This window comes from Anser brachyrhynchus, assembly GCF_964034855.1.
Source record: "Anser brachyrhynchus genome assembly, chromosome: 20".
NCBI classification, from domain to species: domain Eukaryota; kingdom Metazoa; phylum Chordata; class Aves; order Anseriformes; family Anatidae; genus Anser; species Anser brachyrhynchus.
The window spans coordinates 9,713,352-9,735,265 of NC_137713.1; the positions used below are offsets into that span (position 1 = coordinate 9,713,352).

Consider the following 21,914-nt stretch of genomic DNA (forward strand, 5'->3'; position numbering starts at 1 on the left):
GAGACACTGCCTCAATAAATCATGCCAAATAATTAAAAACATAGTTTAGAACTCAACTGGCATGTCAGAGCACTGGATGTGCACTGGTGATGCCTTTCTGTTTTCCTTCCCTGTCCCCCCGTGATGCTGGGCTCCAGTAGGAGTTAAACCACCTACTGACTGCAAAAGCTCCAGCAATTAATGGCTTGCTGCCAGCCACTTAAATAGAAAGAAGCTGATCTAGCCCAGTGAGCTATCTGCAGGTGCCCTGGAGCCTCCTGCTGTACATTGAATGGCCTCCTCTGACACTGCAAGCAAAACCACAAGTTCTCCTGCAGCATAAATATTTCCCTGCTGGTTTAAATAGAAAGCAGATGTGTCTCATTTACTTGTGACCCAGAACACCGAGACCAGTAGCAAGGAAAGAAGATGATGGCAAGGTATGGGGCACTTTAGAAAAAATAAAGACAATGGTAGAACTCAGAAGTGTCCAGGTCAGGGACTTCCTTTACGTGTTTGATAGATTTTTAGAAAATAGATTTTCTTCGGTGGTAACAGACAAAAAATTGCCAGTTTCCATAGATCACCTGGCCCCATCCTCTGGGCCAGCACAGGGTGCAGTACAGCCGAGTTGCCCTGTCAATGTGTGGAGCCCCAGCTGCCGTGGCGGTCTTTCTGTCAGTGTTAAGGTAGTGAGATCAGGGTGTGAAAATCAGGAAAGAGGACTCGCTGCTGCCAGGAGAGGCATTCTTAGTAAGAAGGGTGGAAGGAAGAGGAGGAAGAAAGCTGTTTCATTTGACACTGAGGTGCAGACGGATTAGGGTGGCTTAGTCTGGGACAGAGCTGGACCGTGCCTGTGCTTCTGGTGAGTTCAGTCCGCAGCATCCTTTTAGCACAAAAGACAAAATGAACCCAGAAACTGAATAATCCAGGTGTTAGATCTCTGACCCGGACTCGAGGTGTTTGGGAAGTGAGCAGCAGGTTCACAGCACTCTGCCTGCTTCCTGGGGAAAGCTGACCCAGGGCTGTCACTGGCAGACACCAGATCTGTGGGAAGGACCAGAACAGCGCTTAGCAGTGCCTTGGTGTCAGGACGTGGCCTTCTGTGTCGCGTGAGAGAGGCAGTGAAATAAGAGGCTAAGCTGTGCTCCTCAGTGGGGCGCGTTCTGATGGATGAAGGTGCTTCCTGTATTTCTCTTGTGCTTGTTTGGAAGGGAAAGAGTACAGAACATGGTATCTCCATCTCTCACCGTTCAGTTACTTGGCAGAAGGCCTCACTGGTTTCCTTTCACAAAAGAACCAAGTCAGGGAGGATATTCTCACCTTTCTTTAAGCTGTGCTGGAGCCTCTTGCCACCAGCTGTTTCTGTATTGTTACCCACCCCTGCCATTTTGGGGGCTGCAGCAAAGCTTATTTCTGCTGGTTGCCACCCTGCTGGCAGTTAATCGCCTGAGCACAAAAACAGTCACGCAACAAAAAACCCAAAGAGCTAATTAATTTTTAATTTGTGTCATTTAAAAATCCATTGCATCTTCTTGCAGCTGAGTTCTAAAGTGTGTCATTTCCTCAGACAGGGGGGCAGCCTTTCCAGTTTTGGGTGGAAGACAGAGTTCTCTTATCAAACCAGCGCCATGCTGGGTAGAACCTAGTGCAGCCCATCTGGATCAGATTAAGTTTGTCTTCATTCTTTTTTTTTTTTTTTGGCAAGAGCTTTGGTACTTCATTTATTAAAACATAAACTTGACTCCATGCTGTAATTGCCCAGCTTGACAATAATAAATCTTATAAGCAGGTTTTGCTGTTTGTGTGCTTGAAGTAATAATTTACGTTCATTCACACAAACCTTTAGAGCCATAGTTTGTTTTCACAGCTACGTATGTGGACATCAGAGCAACAAACTGAGGAAGTGGCGTGTTCCCCTCTGGTGCCTGTTCCAGTGGGAGAAAGCAGCCTGTGCCACCCGGCCGTGAAGGTGCTGTGTGCTGGAGTCAGCTGGAGGCAGGAGGTGTTACGTGACTCCCCAAGGGAAGACTGCGGTACGGTTTTCTTTGTGCCATAAATGTCATGAGTATTTAGAGTTTGAGCTGATACTTCTCATATCTGGTTGATGATCAATGAGCTGTTAGTCTGGAAAGTTAGAGCACGATCTATGCAGATTATGTTGCAAGTAAATCATTGTCTGCACAGTTTGAAGCAAAATGTGACCCTTATTTTGGATGGGAGTTAGGCGAGTAACGTGTACCAGAATATTAATATAACTTACTTCTCCAGCTTCATGCAAATATGACAATTAGGCTGTGGCTATATTACTTTTTTTGGCTGTCTGAGTGTAGTTGTCTGCACTGCACAGCCTGAGGTGTTATGTCAATAATTCCTGTAGTACTGGGCTCGAATTCAGGGCTGTTCCTACTGCGGGGCCCAGGTTCCCTGCCAGCTGATACAGCTTGCCTGGCTCTGGGGATACGTAGGCAGCAGCGAGCCTGGAGCTACCGTGCTCGTAGAGACACCCTGATAGTGCCTGGCTGGGACACGCACAGAATAAGCACAGGAATAAATAGCTCTCAGTGAGGACTGGCTGCTTAGCCTAGCTTGGGGAAAGAAAATAAATGCCTTTACTGTGCCACTAGGAACAAGAAAAAATTGCTCCAGGGGGACAGAGCTACCTTCTATGATTCTACCTTCTATGATTCTACCTTCTATGATTCTACCTTCTACCTTATGTGATTCTAAATTTGGAACTTCCTGTTTCATTTTGCCAGTTCTGCTGGTTCTGGGCCTGCGTTACCTACAGGGTCTCAAAGAGAGGACAGGGGAGCCCCACTGGGAGCAGACACAGCTGCAGGAGCACTGGGGACACACTGGGTTCATTCCTCTCTGCTCACATGACCGAAGGAGCTATCGACCTGTTCCTGGGATTTCTTTCTGGTTGTTCCAAAGGTATAATAACCACAGCGAAGGCAGTGAACATCCCAGACAGAGGCTCTGCTCCATTCACAAGTTCCTGGCAATTCTCAGTGGCACAGCAGGGCTGCTAGTCCACCGGCGTGGCCGATAACCAGCAGCAACCCCCTGACTGTCTGCCACGGCTGGGTGAGATCATTAGGGATGCACTTCAAGTGTTCAGAAGCACGGAGCTGCCGCTGTGGGGAAGCCTTGAGCCTGAGAGCTGCAAATCTGTTACTGTGTGTGCCTGATGGCTGTCTCACCCTCTCTCTTGCTGCTGTGTTTGTAATGCTAGATGTGAAAAATTAGCAAGACTCCCTTCATGCAAACAGTGGGAGGAAGCCTGCCCCTCCTGATTTATGCAATATGAGGAGCAAAAGCAGAATGTCACGTTGTCAACAGGACGGGGTTTTCTTGTGCTTTCCTGCTTGACTCAGTGCATTTCACTGGTGTCACAGATTGATACCAGAGAGGGTTGGATCTGTTTGGGTTTGTGTTATAGGTCAGATGGGTCCTCCAGTCATACCTCCAAGGTGAAATACTGAGTTATATAGCTCAGGATTTCTTTGATCATCCCTCCCTCGGATAATGCTTTACGTATTGCTGATTCAGGCCAGTGAAGTTGTAGGGATGGTAGGTGCTCCAGACAGATCAGTATTTGGCTCGTTACTGCCAAAATCCTGGCCAAATGCATGCTGGACAGAGAGTAAGGCGGGAGGGGGTTGCTGGCTGCTCCCCAGCCCTGCCCGGAGGTGGCCAGCCCTGAAGCAGCACTTTACAGCTGATGTCTTTTGTTCAGGAAGACAGGATGTTTGTTTAAAGAGGAGCAAGCACGATAACACTTCAAAGTCAAGTAAATCCTTTCAGTGGGAAGCAAGAATATGACACTGACAGCATCAATGTGAGGCTCCGAAAGCAACCGCAGCAATATGCCTCAAAATCTGAGCAGCTGCCATCCATCTGAGCAGCTGAAAGGAGCTGCTGTCCAAACCCACCCTCTGCAGCCCATGTTTTCCTCTCTCCCAGCTGCAGACCCCAAAGATGACAGTAACATTTCCTGCAGACCTTTACTTATGACTCAGATCTTGAAGTCAAATTGAAAAAAAGGAAGGAAAAGAAAAAAAAAAAAACAAAAAACAAACTGTGTCTCACTGGGCTGAGGGAGAAAGAAAAATACAAGATACTCAGAAATATTAAATGCAAATATTGGCTTGCCCCCTCCTCTCCGACTTTGGTTAGTACTGAAAAATCAAGGAAGTTTGAAATGCACTTTGCACACAGACTCAGCATAAATAACGCTACTTTGCATTTCATCAGCCTTATTTTCCCCATGGGTTCACTGTCATCTCTCATTTAGGCTCCACAGGGATGATCAACTTCAGAAAGAAGTTGAGATGAAAGGCGCCAAAATATAAGTGAGTAAAAAAATTCCTGGCACTCAAGAGCAATCCAGAAAACTTTCCACTCCACAGGTGCATGAGCACTGGGGGAATGAGTCTGTCTCTTTTTTAAAGGAAAACTTTTTCTGTATGAGTAGTATAAACAGTTTATGAAGTTACATTTTGTGTTTGCCAACAACACTTGGTATTGTCTGTGACACTAGAGGCAGTGCTTTTGTGATCGCTGTGAAACTAGGAATTCCTGTGCACTGAAGGGGGATGCAAGCAATATAGTAATCATTTGTTATTTAATTTCTATTTCGAAGTGTATTTAATACTACAAAATGATTACAGCTGATATTTACAAAGAAAAGAAGGTGAAGAGAATGGCGTTCAGATTGAAAGAGACGCAGTAAAACAGAAGGATGTTTCCGGGGCTGCGGTGTCTTGGGTAGGATTCTAATCCAGGCTCGCCTTCCGTGCTCCTGTTTGACCTGATGCGAGTCCATTTTTTTGTGCCCTGGTTTCCCAGGCAGTAAACAGAGGTTTAAATGTATCAGGCATTTTCTCAGGCATTGCCTGTGGGGACTGACTGGACACTGAACTCTTCTGAACAGTGTGTTCCCCCGTAACGTGCACTGTGTGAGCCCTGCCTGGCAGACGAGGATGCGGCAAGGGCAGGCAGTGTAGGACAAGGGCACAGGTGGGAGCAGAGAGGCGAGTGCAACCTGTAAACCTGGGGACTTTGGATGGAGACTCACAAGCCTGCGTAAGACCAGCACCTGCTGACCACCGAAGGCAGTGCCTGTGATCTGTGGGTGTGCCACGTGCAGAGCAAAGGTACCTGAGGGGGCAGAACTGGCCCCCATGTGGAGCACGAGGAAGCCCTGACTTTAAATGGGGCTTACAAGAGAAATACAAAGACTAGTAATACTAGACAAGGGATTCAAATACATTGACGGCAACAAAAAAGGGATAAGGCAAGATCAGTTCATATCTTTTCAGTGCAGTCTGCTACATGTAGCTGTGCACAAAATGATTTTGGGAAAGGTGAGGCAATATTCCAACAGCTAAATATTGCCACTTTTATTTGTTTTATATGCAATGATATTCCAGAAGGGGATTCATTCAAGACATCAGAGTAATATGGCAGAGCTTATCCACATGTGGGTCAGTGGAAGGTCACTGTACTGCATCCTCCAGAGGAGATTTGTGCACCTCAGCAGATGGACATTTTCCCTCTTACTTGACCGTGTGTTTATGCTTTGGGAGGGTGTTGCACTGTAGGTCAATACTAGGTGCCTTTGGAAATTTCTAGGTGCACAGAATTACTCTGGCTACCACTAGCAGGTTTTTTTTTCACACTATGGCTTTCTTCTGTACTGAAATGGCTTGGGAGCAGATTTCAGACACCCATCATGCATAATGCTTTCAAATATATCACCCAGGCCGTGTTTTGTGTCCTCTTTATAGCTATAGATGGTGCTTAGTCAGGCAATTTGCACAAGGTCAGGAAGTTAAGTGGCTAAGTGAACATCTTCAGACCAGCATCCTTATTAGTTCCCGGCCCTGCTTTAAACACAGGTGGTCAAAAAGGGTCAGCTTTTCCCAGTGGCATCATCCAGCAGAGCAGGTTGGCTCCTGTCCCTTCCCGCCCCCTCGCTGCAGTGGCAAAGAGGCTCTGGAGTCGTTGCCTCCAGAGGTGCTGAGCTGCTCCAGGCTTGGCCAGAGCCAAACAGAAACCCTTGCTTCTCCAGAGCGCTGCAGATCAGGCTCTTAAGATCTCATAAAACCACTTGTAAAGCATTCTCTGTAGGGTTGTCTGTTTAAATATTTAATTTAGGGACTAGCTAAGAATAATTTAGCAGCTGATTAAGAGAGATGCCAGTTCTGCTGTTGCAGGATTGATAATCCATAGTGTACACATGTTGCTGCTGTTGCAGCGGTGTTGTTGTGGGTATGAAGTAGCAGTGTCATTTCTACCAAGCTTGGGCTCTGTCACCTTGATTTTGTCAGCCTAATGACAAAAGTAAATGCTGTTTTAAGGGCCTTGCTGGTGAGCGTCTTTCTGTCAGAATGAAACTGCCGTATGCTCAATATGTTCCAGGGTAGAAGGAGCTGTAGCCCTGATGGAGACTAAATGTGAGATAGACAGGAAATTGTCAAGAAGAGAGAGCATCACATTAATTTTTAGCCACTAAAAATAATTGCTGTCCTGCTGTTCACATGGAGGAGCCAGTTCCATTGCTGAAGCACAGGGGAAATTAGGAGACGTGTTGGTTACTGTTACTACAGCTTAAAACAAAACTGGGCTTCCTTTTTGCAACAGGTGCGCTACAGCCAGTGGGCACCCAGTCTGTGAGCTTTATTTCCTGACCCTGACACGACTCGGGGTTACAGAAGCAAATACCCCTGGCACCGAATGTGGCCAGTATCCGTCAACTGCAGTGGTTTTGTTCTGTCTGTTCACAAACATCTGTTTGATTATGATGGTGCTATTTACAAGGTTATTCTTTGCTGACATGACTTTCTGCCCCTGTATCAGGCAATATCTTTGTCCTCAAAGGCCGTGGGTCCGAGCTTTTATATTTTAGAAGCTCTCATTCTTTCTCATCTGCTGTCTGAACAACAACTTCTGATCAGTCATTTGAAATCATTGATTTCAAATCTCTTTCTGCTCCTTGTGCCTGTTATGTTACTACCAGTACTAACACCTGAGTCTTGCGGAGTGCAGGATCTTTAAATCAGACATCGGTTTTGGTATCTTTGTCCCCATTTTGTATTGGGTAAACTGAGGTATAAAGAAGAAACTTGGTTCAGGTGTTAATGGACACCTGTGATCCAGGCAGCTTTTTAATGAGTTAGAGCATCTGGGTGTCTTTCTGACCAGCTCTCCAGTCAGTACCAGTATGGAGATTCTGGGCTTAATGGGGCAGGACGCATAGATGCAAATATATGCCAGATACAAACAGGTCCATGTCATTTCTACAGATAAAAACAATAAAGGAAAATACTGGGAAAATAATTAATCAGCCTCAAATTACTACAACATTGTCATCTTGAACTAACTGTTCAAATTCCCTTCAGAGGTCACAGAGAAAAAGGGATGCTTTCAAGGCACAACTCCTCTTCTGAAGTGGCCACCAAAAAAAGGGCAGATGAGCTGTGCTGCTCAGGGAGCACATATACTTGTGCTTTGGCTGAAACTAGGGCGAGATGTAGGCGTGCACGTGGGAGGTGTTGCTAGAAAAGGAGAGAGCCTCCTTCTGCCCAGGTCTGAGGAGAGGATCAAGGATTTCCATAGGCACAGGTGATGTGGAGCTGCAAGAAGGGCTCACTGCAGCTCTCCCCGTTCCCTTATCCCTGTAATCATCAAACGCACAGCAGCAAACAATTATTGGAACCCAAATAGCCTGGGAAAAAACACAGAGCTAGATCCTTTTCGTTCAGCCAAGTACATGATTTGAAAACAAACAAATGCTTTCTTTAAAACAAATCCAGTACAACAATTTATTTGCAAAATTCCTGGAGTGGAGCAGAAGCCACATAAAAGCTTTGAGGCTGTGGACTGAATCAAGGGTATGTTGTATTTAGCAGATGTGAATAGATAAGCCACAGAGAGAATATAAGAGAAAGGAAAAATAAGCATCCATGGTTGGGAAGTTATCACATGTTTATATGCATGATTTTTCACCGACTTCTCCTCTTCCAAACCTAACAGTGATTGAGCACATTAGCGAAGGTTGTGCTGCAGTTATTGATGATTGCATTAGTCAGACACAGAGCAGCAGCGAATTCCTGCAGTGGCCCCTAGCTCAGAGACACAGAAGCAGTGCAGATGATAAAGCAGAGCCTGCAGGGCAGCTCCACTGTGGGTTTGTTCAGAGGAATGTTTTCACCAGAATCAAAGTGCCAGTGTTTGTACACTTCTTGCTGCTGTTTGTGGAGACGTTGTTATTAATTATCATTTCAGGAATATCAGGCGGGCTGCGGCACAGGCCAGGCCTCCACAGTGTTAGGAGCTGTGCGAACACACAGAGGGTTGTACCCGTTGTTCTGAGGTTGCAGTTTGCTCTGTGGTTCAGTTAATAACATACTTGGAGTGACAAGCTCTTTAACCACATGAAGAGCATTTCCTGTCACTGGAAAGCACTGGCTCTATGGAAAATCCTTGTCCAAAGCAGCTGAAAAGGCAGAGAGTGTGGCTTGGAAAAACCAAGCCTACAGCCATCATTTTGAAGTGGTGTAAACCAATACGTCAGTGGTCTTTCATGTCAGCTGCAATTTTGGCCCTGAATATTTAACCTTGGAAAGCCAGTGACTGAATACTGTAAGTGAAGAAAAGAAGTTTTCATCATTAGAAGTGTATGAAGAATTAACAACTCTGTTGCTAATTTCTGCCGAGACTCCTCTCCATACTTGGAAATATTTGACATCTTCTTTGGAGAGCCATCAACTTTTGGTATTATTCAAGGCATGCGCCTGGGTCAGCTAACAGTTTGGCTGCTGATGGACTGAGCAGATGACCAGGAACTATTCCTTTGCTCAGATGAAACCTCTGTCCTCCTTTTCAGGAAGATTTCTACTGCAGAAGTGGTTAGATTTATTAGTGGAAGATTTACTTAGTCTCAGTTAGCTGCCATGTTGTTAGAGGAGGGTGAAGGGCGTGTGAAGATGAATTCAGGTGCTGTTTTGTTTTATCGGATAGTCTGCCGCAGCAATCGGGGAATGAGATTCTCTTCCTCTCCTCCAAAGTTTATTTATGGATCTGAAAAGCAAGAACAGAGTCTGGTGCAGGAAGCACGATGCAATCTGAGAGCACCTTGGGTAAGACCAGATGTCAGAGGGTGCTTGCTTTCTGGTTTAGTTATTTCTCTCCTACTTGGTGCTGCACACGTTTTAGCTCAATTGTAAGAACTCACGCATCTTCAGAATGGAGTTTGTCATACCCCGGAACAGGTCCCATCAAAAGAAAAGCAAACAGAAGGAAACTCCTTTCCTGAGTTCACTCATCGTCATAAACACTTCACACTTCCCCGGATGCTCAGAGCTCTTTAACAGTATAAATGTGATGGGAATCTTTTGCTTATGGCTGAGATGGGGGTGTTTCTGTCGTGGACCTGAGCAGCTGCTCACTGATGACAGTCTTTTACGGCAGTATTTCTCCATAGAAAAAGAAGTGAGGATGAATCTGTGGCTCTAAGTAAGTAGGGAACATGAAGAGATGCTGCTAATTGCATGGATTAGATCCGTGCCCAACAGGGTATGCATTTGCCATGATGTGTCTGTACTGACAGGCTAAAACTACTGGGGTGGAAGAGGATCTTGCCCATAATTGCCAGGCATCATTCATATTTTGAGGGAAATGCGGGCATCTGAATCTCTGAGCAGAACACTTAGGTCACTACTAGTCCAGGTATTTTGTAGTTTACAGAGGCCAGTTGATTGACTGAGAAAGGAAATGCATCAAGAAATGGTACTGACTACAAATAGAAGACCCTGCTTTTCAGGTCTCTGCTTGGTTTCGTTTTTAAGAAGGGATAGGTATGAGTGAGAGAATTTATATTAAAATTTATATTTAAGATTATTAAAGCCTACTTCCCAGACTGCAGATATTAATATCTAGACCATGCTACCAGATAATCTCCCAGAAGGGAATGCTGTTTGAACCATGAAATGTCAATGTTCAGTTGTAGGAAGAATGAACTTAGGGCTTTGCAGATCTGTGTTGGAAAGTTTAAGTTCTTACTTGTGAATAAATATAAAATATTAATTATTGAAGGATATTTTTGAGAGGATATAGTCTAACAGTGGAGGGTTGTAAAGCAGCTGCCCCGGTGCCTTCAGAAGAAACACAATTATAAGGGAATTGTAGTGGGTAAAGAAAAAATAGATCTAATATATTTTGAAATAAAAATAAATCCTTAGAAATTAGATATGGCTGTCAATACTCTGAGAAAATCTCTAACCAAATTAATGCCATGATAAGTATATTTGTTGTGGGTTTAGTGGATTTTACTAGGGAGGCATGCCTAAGAATTTGTAAACAATATTTATTATATCTGATGGAGGGGAAAATTTAACCATATGGTGGTAAAGCGTGGAGTGAGCGTGCTGCGGCTTGCGAAGTGTTCCATTATCAATGTCGGTACTCTTCCAAAACACACTCACCTCCAAGCCAGACCTCAGGGAGAAAGCCATTCCTCTCATAGATGGCCTGGTAAAGTCAGAAAAAGGTTGGAAAGGGGTTGGTGGTTCAGCGGGCCTGGCTCAGCACAGCGCTCTGCGCCTGTCTGGCGTGGGCCGTACGCGAAGGGGGCTGAAGTTGCACCGAGCGTTAGCTTGATCCTGGTGGACATCGTGGTGCTGCCGTGGGTGCTGTCTCACAGGTGTCTGAGGAGGGAGTGGATAAGCTGAACAATCTCCATCTCGCCTCCATGGCCTGTCAGGAGGGTTCCTTGGTTTGAGGCAATGCAGCCAGAAAGTGCTCATGCTCACATATCAAACCTTTCAGGCTACTTTTTCAAGAAAAGAAGCTTCTAATTGTTTTTCAGCTATTTTTCACCTCTCCCATCAGCCTGTCCAGGTGTTCTCTCTCTTGTGCATTTGCAAAACCCTGCAGGGTTTCACCTTGTGTGCCATGGATGTGTGTAGCACGAAGTGTGCCGGGCCCCTCTCTGGGTTTAAAATGGAGAAAGGGAGAAAGAAAGCAGTGAAGAGGCCTCCCTGAAGACACGTGTGTGAGCGCACACACTGTTACTGCTCAGCGCTTCTGTTTCCACCAGTATTCAGCTGGTGGTTCACCTCCTTGCTAGTATTTTATTTAACCTCCACTTAACCTTCCTCTTTAACCATGTGTTTGTTTACTGACTCCTAGCTTCTCACCCTCAGTACTCCCTCCAGCAGTCACTGCCCTTTATTAAACCTTTCTTGTTGCTGCACCAGAACCCCACTCCTTCCCAAATGCAACAAGCAGTTGCTCGGTTGAGCAGGGTTTGGTATCATACAAGGACAGATTTCTACTGGTACAATTCCCAAGACCCATGTCCATCGCATTTCCAGTCTGTTATTAGCCATGGAGCCCTTTTGAAGCACAAGGTAACACACATACATAGACACACTCGAATCTTATTAGCTGCGTTACTTGAGGAAGCTTGCAGCAATATACCTGAATTTTTACTGGATGGATACATGGAGGAATTTAAAGCATTTCTAATGACTGGTATTACAAACTTCCTTTAGCATTTTATATACCACAGAATGAAGGTCCTGATTCTTACTTGTACATAAGCCCTTAGGGGAGGCCTTGGTCACCTGGAGCTGTAAGCAATGACTACGCTGGAATCAGGCTGCCAGGTCTTTTTTCAATATTTATGTTTGCTCCTGAGTTTTCTGTGCCTGTAGCTGAATGACAGAGCAAGGATATGTTGTTTCTAATTGCACTCTGTAGTTTTGAATTCACAGTTTAAGTGGTGAAGGCAAAAGAGAGAAAAACTGAAATGGAGAGGCACACAGCTTTGCCTCAGGCAGGCTGCTGAAGATGGCGAAGAGCTAGGCACTACATGAGAGAGAATAAAAATTGCAGGTATGAGAAAATTGGCCGATGAAGAGGTCTTGAATTCCAGTTCTAAGAGAAAGGAAAGAGCTTTCATTCTTTTCCACTTCCCATGTGCTACCCTGCAGACGGACTCTGTGTATTATGGTATATTATCAAGTTTGAACAGTAATTCTACATGATTGTTCCTCAAAAATTGCTATTGATGCTTTTGGTTAACTCACCTTTTCACAGCTCTCCTGCTATGTAGCGCAGGGCTGTGAGGAGAATACTGAATCGTTCTCTGGATGGCTTCTGATTTGTAAACTGTCCCTGTGAATTTGAAGAGATGACCTTTCCCTGAAATACTTTGTAGCAGCCCAGGAAATACGGTCAAAGTTGTAATACAATTCCTAAAAAGAGGAAGAAGATGTAAAAATCTCAGAGGAGTTTTTCACACTAGAGTGAAGCTTTGGGGATTTTTCTGACTGTTCTAGGACACTACGGCAGGCACCAATGGAAAACAAGAATGGAGGCTTCCTGGCTGTTATGGTTGGGATGAACGGCCTCAAAATCGTTGCTGATGTTGGAAGGAGAAGAGAACATCTGGTTTTCTACTGGAAATGAGACTTTGGTTATAAGGGATGGTATTTGTTCCCACCAGCAGGTCACGCCCAGTGGTCACTTCAGGAATCACCTCACTGGCCAAGCCAGATTCTGCATTGCTGGGATTTTTGGAGCTTATAACTGTAACAGGAAAATGCCCGAGCACTGTCTGACCGTATAAAACATAATTATATCCCTTTCAAATTCAGATTGGGGAAGTATGAAGTGCTTAATCTCATACTTTCTTCATTAATTGCAAATTTAATTTATAAACAGCTGCATGAGTTAGAAATTCTATCTCCTGTGATGAATACAGTCCAATTAAGTTTATAAGTAGAAATAATTTATGGAATGTGTCAAAAGCAAAAATAGATTTACATAGAGCTGTATTGATTGAAATGCGATCTCATCAATCTGGAGGATGTTCTGGACAGTATTCAAGGAACTTGGAGATGAAAAAGATGGGAAGACAACACAATAAATGGAACATCTTCATTTGTAAGGCAACTAAACCATACAGTGAATCCCAGCTGCTATAATAATTCCCTCCCTTCTCACACAGCTCCGCAATACTGACAAATCTAAATATGAAGAAGAAAAATGTCTCTAGAAGGCTGTTATTTTGCTGCCTGAATTGTGTCAAGGAAGTGTAAATATAATCACACTTTATCCTCCAATCTGAAATGGATTTCTGTGGCACAGATCACAATGTAGCTTGCCTTGATTGATAATAACTCCCTTGTTACCATCAGTAATGCGGTGAGGTGGGGAGGAAGGAGAAAGCAGTGCAGTTTATGCCAGAATTGCTAGGCAATTCACTCAAAATCCTGCATCTTTATTTGGGCCAGCAAGGGAGGATAAACCTCAGTGGTTTGTTGTAAGAAACAGATCATCCAAAGGCAATTCTTTCTACAATTATTTGGATCCAGAGGCCCAAGAGATATCATCTGACAGACACTGCCACTTTATCCCTCTTTGAGTGATCTGCAAGAGGCTCAGAGTTTTCTTGGATTTGTTATGCATAAACTAATTCTGGGTGATCCTTCTTGGTGTGTTCACAAGCAGTCAGCAGTAGGTTGCTAGAGGATTCTTACTCCTGGTCTGTAGCTGACTGCAAAAACCCGTGCTCTTCCACCCCTGCCTCCTGCATCCCTCCAGCAGGAACTGTGCTCCTAGAGTGGAAGCGACTCGGACGTCCTCTTCTGAATCTGCTTGGGTCTGTTGTAAATGTACTGCTCTCAGCTGCTCGTGGTGCCACCCCAGGTGGAGAACAGCATCCTTGTTCCTTCCTGACACACATCTGACAGCTGAACAGGACCAGTGCCGTGGGGAGAGGACGCAGAGTGTGCTTTGATCTCCTTTGGCCCCTTACTCGTTTACTCAGCAGCTGTGAGCAGTGACTGATAGCTTAGGGAAACCATGGAGGGAAGGTGGGCAGAGAAATAGCTGGTGCTAGCCCTAGTTCGGTCAGGGATCTTGTATGCAGAGCCGTATCCTTTTCCTCCTGAGTGCTTTGTCTCCTGTGTAACAGCAGAACTGGCTTTTCCAAACAAGAGATGCACATTAGCAGTGTGGGGACTAAGGGGGGAAAAGCAGGAAGGCAACAGCCTGTGCTCGTGGCTGTCCTACCTCACCTGGCTGTGCCAGCGTTACAACCTGTACCGGCAAGGCGCGTTCCCAGGCATAGGCTGTGCACAGTTTAGGAAGGGATGAGCTGGAGAAATGCACATGAGGAGCTGCAGGAGAGTGGACAAGTAAGTTCCCTTCCCTCCGTGATACGACACCATAAATAGGGGCAGCATCTGATGAGGAAAAGGCTGACACTCAGTGCACGGGGGACTTGAGGGGCTTATGCATGTCCACAGAATGACTTCTGGATTATAGATGAAATTCCCAACTGGAGCTGTCTCCCAGTTTTCTCTCCTCCCAGTTCTTCAGCAAATGAATTCCTAACCTGCTTACCTGGCCAAGCAAGTTAATTTTATCTTGAATTTACTGCTCACACGGCTCCATCCATTTCCTCTCCCTTCCCCAGGCGTGACTACGGAGTAGCTGGCAGAGCTGTGTGAGGGAGCACAGTGTGTCTGAGGCTCTGCTGGCTTGGGAGCCAGCCAAAAATGACGCATGTGGAGACCCCCCTCCACAGCTGTATCCTTTTCAAAGTGATGTTTGTAGCAGAGAGCTACAAAAGTGCTATTATGTTGTCTTGAGTGGCTATGTGGGTTGCATTCTAAGCAGAGCAGGGATTAAATTTTGCCATCACTGCCCATGAGCAATTTGCCATTGTGCAGCAAGCGGCTTTCAGAGCAGGTTATTATTGCTGTCTGTGCCGTACCATTCTTATTATATGAAACCTGAAACAGGACTCCCAACCTTGGAAGAAAAAAAGATAATCCCTTTTCCTCCATTGTTGGCAATACTGTCTTAGAAACCAGAGAAATGCAGCCCCCCTTCTCCTCCCTTAATGATTCTGTGCTTTTCTACTCAGTGTTATTTCTGTGTTTGCTTCTGCTGCATTTTGAATAATGCCGGGACTAATATGGCTGTTCCCACTGAACGGTTCCAGCTGATGTAGGGCCGTGTCTTGCCCGGAGATCTCTGCCTGTGCACAAATGAGCAATGACAGCCCACTTCTGGGGACAAGAAGTTAAGTGGCAGGTTACAGTGAACAAAGCGAGTAGAGAAAACTGTTGAGGTATATTTATTTTTATTTTATTGTGGGTCAGACATATTAGTGAAGGAAGATGGCTTTTTGGAATGGAAATTTTTAAAGAAAATACATGCTTATTGCCAAGGGGTGTTTCTTCCATTATTATTACCAAGGCAGGGCCAAGCCTTAATGGTTCAAGATGTTTTGAATTAAAGCAAATCTCTTCTCCTTACCTTTTCTCATCCCACTCTGTCTCCCCCACAGTAGCAAGCAGATCACAGAAGTGCCCACCTCTGCCTCTCAAACTGTTTTTGTTCTTTCAGACAAGCAAAAAAATCATAGTTGACTGCATGCTATATTAAAGAGGTACTATGCGTTTGCACGTAGTGACTTTCTATTTTTATCTAACTGCAGTTGATACTCCTAATTCATCCCAAATCTCAGTTCTTTTCAATATTATACTAAGAATTCAGTCCCTGTTCAGCTGACTCCCACAGAATAACTCTGAATCTGTCTTAAATACCAGCTTGATACTAAAGTAAATTTATCATTAGAATGAGTCCCAGAGTTTTCTTCTTTGCCTTAGTGTTGTAGAGGACCTGGCTCTTGTGCTGATGAAAATCAGGTGTCAGCTGTAGGTCTTCTGTCTTATCTCAGAGGAACCCCAAGCTCTCAGGCCTCATGTATGAAAACCCAAAAAGCCAGAGGAGTTCCTGGGAAGATCTGAAGAAGGCCATCTGTGTGGACAAAATTGCCCCAGGAATCACAGTGCTTTTTCTTCACTTTTTCTCAGGATCCATATTCATTCTGCCTTATAAAAAGTCCTCTTTGAGAGAAACACTATTATCGCTTTTTACTCTAAGGATCCATACCAATCTCCTTTTCAAAAGAAAAGACTAAAAATTCAAGGCCTAGGGTCAAAATTAGCTTCTTAAGAAAAAAATGTCCAGACACAGAAGGAAACCCAGTGAAGACTTTTTTAATACTCCTGATTTTACACGCAGCAGATCCTGTGGTGCTGGGAGCAAAGCAAGGATCAAAGTGGCAACCTTATCTTTGTGTATCACAGGCAATGAGGTTCAAGGCATCACTTTGCTGGAGGAAATGCCAGGGCTTCTGGACTGGGGGCCTAGATCTGGGCTTGGCTTTGCTTGTGGGAGCTGGTGCAAGGCCCTTCGGTAATGTAGTCCATGGTCCTCTGGTCCATAAACAATTTGCTTTGTGAGACAGACTGTCCCAAGTCCAGTTTCCTCCAGATATTTCTCTCAGTTCACTGCCCAAGAAATTACAAGGTTTTGCTGAAGCTTTTCCGTGGATAACGTGTTTCCTGCCTGTATATGCCTGATGAACTCATGCTACACCTTTCCCTTCTGCACCCTGAGGTGGTGTTTCTTTGGGGCTACAAAACCTCTGGGAGATCCATTTTCTCTCTGTGCACTACCCCTGTGAAACCTGCTCTAAGTAGGCCAACGTTCCAGTGCATGTCTGGGGGAGAGCAAGCAGATGCATACCCAGCCAGCCAGCACGGTCACCTCTGCTTCATTTCCATAGGAAACAAAGCTACAGCAAGGTCAGATTGGATTGACCTGCTGCTCAAGGAGGTTGTGAAATTTAATTAGCACTCAGAGAAGCACTTGGTGCTTCTTGGGACTCAAAAGTGCGATTGAAGTATCTTTGTTTCCATGCTAGTAAAAACTGCCAGAAAATGAAATAACCACATAGTTTTTCTGGTCAACATTTGTTGGAGCAGAACGACGAGGGGTGCAGGAGGGAAATACGTTTGTGCTGTTCCTTTCTGCCCAGGCTCAGTGTGGTGCCGTGCCCTGTCACCTCACGGACGGGAAGCGGTGCCAACCTGACATGGGGGCATTCGGAGCAGGAATGGTGATCGCACAGCGAGCGCTTAGGAAGGAGCTTTGTGCTGCAGCTTCCCAAGCAGGAACATAAGGAACACCCTCCCCTCACTCCCCCATGGTCCCTCGTTTCCAGCAGGCTTGGAGACCCTAATTACACTATTGCACAGCTCCTGGCAATTGCAAGGGCTTTTACTGCTGCTGCCTGCCTTGGAGAAGAGAAGCTGGAATAATCTGCTTTGTGTAGTGTCCGTTGCTGGAGATAAGAGAAGGAAGTGAGTTGCAGGGAATGTAAATGGAATGAGCATATTGCAGTTGCTGGACACAGCCCTGGTAGGTCTGCTCTGGCTCCACTTCTCACTGGCACAGCCCACCTCGCCCAGTGCCACCGCGCTGCGTGTCCCTGCTGCCTGTCCCTGAGCACAGCCATGAAACAGGCTGTGGCTTCACAGAATGGCACAGGAGTGGTTTCTTCGTCATGATTTTTTTTTTCTTTACCTTTTTCTCCTCTTCCCTTCCTGTGAGCAGATGAAACATGCACTTAATTTTCAGGAAAGTGACTGCTGTGGTAGCAGCTGTGGGAAATCAAATGCACAGCAGGCCCCCATAATTCACAATAATTTTGTGTAGCAGTTTCTGATGATGTGATATCAGGTGAAAATTATCCCTGCTACTTTTTCGTGTGCCGCATCTTTTGAACTCCAGCCTGCTTTTCCATTGGCATGTATGCCTAGGGCTACCAGATTATTGACAGGGGAGAAGGAGTAATATCATACGTTTAGTTTTAAAATCTTTCTTGTAAATGTGTTGCTGGAGATGCACACAGGGTGCTGCTGGAGCCTCAGCAGCAAAGACCATTGTTGCTAGCCCTTTAATCTCCACTGTTTGTATTTATACAGATTCCTTTGCTAAGCAGCATCTATTTTGATCTATTATATTTACCCACAAACGTGATATTTACTTCTGACGAGATGAAAATGATAATGATATCTCTGTGTCACAGGCTTTTATTTCGAATGAAAGATCTAACAGAGCATATCATGTTTTATTATTGCTGTAAGTTCAGTTATTAGTATCTGTGGAGAGGCGCCCTTCCTTTCCTCATCTCCCTTCGAGCGGCAGGGCTGGAGCTAGGCCCAGGGGAGAGGCTGCATGGGGCTGAACCATCCCTCACCGGCTGTGCAGCCTCTTCCTTTGAAAAAAAATCTGGAAGAAATGCTTGGAAAAGTGGGTCTGGGAGGCCTATTTCCCATAACCAGCATACAGCTTGGAAGACACGAGACCCAAAGCTTCACTTCTTGAGCAGGAAGGAGAAGGGCTTTGGGAAGTGCTTAGGAGCTTCAGAGCATGCTGTGACCAGCATGAGATCAAAGCAGAGAAGCCCTAAGGCAAAGGGACGAAAATATGTGTAGTTTCTTCACATTAAACCAAGGGGTCGCTTGCCTTATAGCAGTAGGACATGTGATTGCTGGGATTCGTGTAGGTGCGTGGACCGTAACACCAGATTTTTTAATGAGGTGGGCTCAGGAAGAGCAAGAAAATGTGGCTGTAGTTACAGAACATGTTGGTGAAAGGGTAAAACCTATTGCAATGTGGTACGTCGTTCCCATTACTACATATCAAATAGGGCTGGTAGCAGCTTGATATGAAAAAACCTTTAAATATTGATGATGAGAGTCTGCTCAGCGGAACATTGCGTATACTGAGAGGACCCCGTGAGTCTGGAATATTTAATGTAATCAGCTGGAATGTAAAGCACAATATGTACAGACTTGTTCAACCTGCGCATTTAATCACTGCTCTCAAAAGGCTATTGCTTGCAATAATGCAATGCCGAGTGTGAAGCGGGGAACGGAACACCTTTTCCCAAGGTACAGTACAGAACAATACAGGAGCTCCTTAGATGATTTGGGTTTCCTGTTTTCAGAGAACACCTTACGGGGGTATCATCAGAAAGCTGGCCTAATGTTACTGACAAATTTGCAAATAAAAGCACTAAATACTGTTCTCTGGGATTTGTGGAGCCATTATATGTACTAATTTAGGAATTAACCAAAAAGATCACTAATCTGGAGAAATTCAGAATTTTTGCACAGTTTATAATTCATCCAAGGTGCTAGCCAAAAATTGCCCCCTTAATATACATGCCTTTCTCATGCTAAAGTAATTCCTTTCCTTCCAGGATGTTCCAACAGCCCTGCAAGACCACGCAGTGCTGTCGTAAGCAAAGTCAATGGTTAGCAAAAAATAGGTCAAATTAGAGAAAATAGTTCATTTGAAGTTTTAAACTGAAGATCAATGATTAATGGATTCGAGCAAGAAAGGCAGCATCAGCGAGCTAACGATCTGTTGTTGGGAAAGAAGCTCGTGTTTCTGACACATTAGATGTGTCAATAGCCTCTGCAGCGATGGGTTTATAATAGCTGGCGCGTCCTATTAGCAGGGCCATGAATGATAAGCAGAAGGAAACCAAGTGCATAGTTCAGCCAGAACTGATAAAACATAAAACGAGCAGCCCTGAGCACGCAGAGGTGTGGGAAGTGGTGAGATGCCTGTCTGCCGATCCTGGAGTTGAGGCCCAGGGATGCTCAGGGATGATGGGCCTGGGTCTCGGTCCTGCTCAGTCAGAGCAGGGCAGAGGAATTAGGCCCAGGAGCAGCCTTAAGCTCACGTCAGTGCTGCGTGATGTTAGCCCATGTGCAGAGCCGGGATGGACACGTGCGAGGTCAGCTCTGCAACGGCGTTTGGGTTGGTGCACCAATGGGCAGCTCCTGGATGTGTGTTTTCCAAGGGCCTTTTCCCTTCGCCAGGACAAGGCTTGGACAAGTGTTCAAGCCAGGCTCCTTTTTCTCCCTGCCTCTTTGAGAGAAGTTAGGCTGAGCGTTGAATGGTTGGGGTGTGCATTTGGGTATTTGAACAAGGCTTGCTTCAGGTTTGCTGCACGTTTTGCCTGAACTCACTGTCTCGCTTTCCATTCACTAGCACCTGACTGCCACTATAGGAAAGGGACTCGCTCTGCCCTTAGAGTGCTTTTGTGGGGTATTGTAACCCTGTAACACCAAACTGAGACACCACAGCTATATGGCTGTTTCTGTTGTTTATGGGAAAAGCTGGGCTGGGAGAGAGATGGCAAGGAGACCAGTAGTGGTATCTTTTTCTACTAATAAAAAAATACAACCTAAGTCAGCTGACGAGGAGGATTTAATGGCTAAGCAACAGCCCCTAATTGCCCCCAACCCTACATCTTCTTGCCTTCTTCATCCAGGAGCGTGACCCAGAACTACGCTCGTGATTAATAAAGGCAAGACTGAGGAGGGAGGTGGCCCTGCTGTTACAATGATGATGCAGAGATCCCTGCAGAGCTGCACCAATTGTATTTTCGTTTCCAGGAGTGTTGCTAAACGTCCTGCAGTGGGAAGCACAGCCCTCCAGAAAGCTGCAGCCCTATCGCTTTGAAAATACAGCCTGTCAAATAACACTGAGCGTGCCTGCATTGACCTGCCGTAGCCCTAATTTCTCCGGTGCAGGCAGGTACCGTAAAGCATGGCTCAGCACTGATTCATCACATCAGGTTCCTCCTACCAGGCAAAGGTTTTAAACAAAAGTGAAAATCCTTCCATTTTTTTATTTCTGTTAAGAGCATGGTAACGGGCACACAAATGTTTATAACCAACCTCTGGACTGAAACAGGTCTCTGTAGGAAGGGTTTTGGAGAGCTGAGCCAATCCATTCATCCCGAACTAAATGCAAATAAAACCACATCACTGCTGCACAAGGAAATGAGTTCACAGGGAGGTGAAACTGCTCTCCCAAACTACCGATCCCCAGTCTCTTTTCCAGGTTTGCTAAAATTACTGTCACACTCAAAGGGAGAAAGCTTGTTCTAAAAGCAAGTCCTTCTTGCCCTGATGTTAGCCCTCATGATTTGTGAACAGTTGCACCTGGCTCTGTTGTTACACAAGTGCATGTGCTAACACCTGTGCTCTTCAGCTCCTGGTACAAAGCTGGGTTTTCAGGCCTGTAAATTCCTACCTGTAGACCTTCTAGCCCTGTTCTGAAAACATAAGCCCTTTAAGAAAGCTCTTTTATGGTCTGAAATAAAATACCTGCCCCTTTCCATCCAAAAGCCTCCTTCACCTCAGCAAGCCCCCCAAACCACAAGGGCCCATGACAGAACCAGTCCTTGGGCTGCCTGGGCCCCTATTTTAGGGAACGGTGCTGAGGCAGGGGGAAGGAAACACTCTGCCCATGCCTGGGGATGTGCTGTAGGAGGTAGGAGCTGAAGGGGCTTTGCTTTCTTTCTGGGTGGAATTAAAGGGCTGGATCTAGGGAGTAGAGGCTATAGGACTAAAAAAACAAACAAAACAAACAAAAAAACCCAACAATCCAGAAATGGGGGTGGAAGAAAGGGAGAATATAAAACTCTCTGGTTTTAATCAGGAAAAGCAATTTAGTTGCAGTTTTCTGCATAATTCTGTTGAAGAAATAAATTATGCAGAGGAATGTGCTTTTCTCCTGAGGCTAAAAAAAGAACAAGTGGGGCTTGGGGAAAGGCCTGGGACTTACATGTGTTTGCCATTTAGCTGTGTTTTTGACAACTCCTCTTAGGCTGAATGGTTTATCCTGTAAACTTCAGCTCTGAAATGGATTCCTAGCAAGGACGTGCAGCCTGAGAATCCTCTCAGGTGGGAGAAATTAGTTTTTTTCTTCTGTGGTGTGAGACCATTTCAGAAAGGGCTTTCCTGGAGCCTGTCAGAGCCCCTGATGGCTCTGGTGGGGCAGCTCTGCTCCATGGAGCCCCAGCTGGGGCAGCTCGGGCTGAGACCTGCCTGGTTGATCTGTCCCCAGCTTGAGCTCGATGCCTTCCCTGACCTGTTGGCTTTGGTGGATGTCCTGGGGAATGACTGCGGGATACGGGAAACCAGTCAGAAAGAGATGAAGAGGTAGGCAAAGTTGTTTTTTTCCATGGT

At 45.4% G+C, this 21,914-nt stretch overlaps 1 protein-coding gene across 1 annotated transcript in view; it reads left to right on the plus strand.

Moving 5' to 3' along the window:
* Positions 1-21,914, plus strand: part of LOC308180671 (uncharacterized protein) — a 463,846-nt gene that overhangs the window by 262,514 nt on the left and 179,418 nt on the right. The window contains exon 1 of the mRNA XM_080562720.1: positions 21,640-21,887. Coding sequence (XP_080418846.1) covers positions 21,709-21,887 — 179 coding nt within the window. The 5' untranslated portion in view covers positions 21,640-21,708. Of the gene's footprint in view, positions 21,888-21,914 lie in introns of the transcript that reaches the window.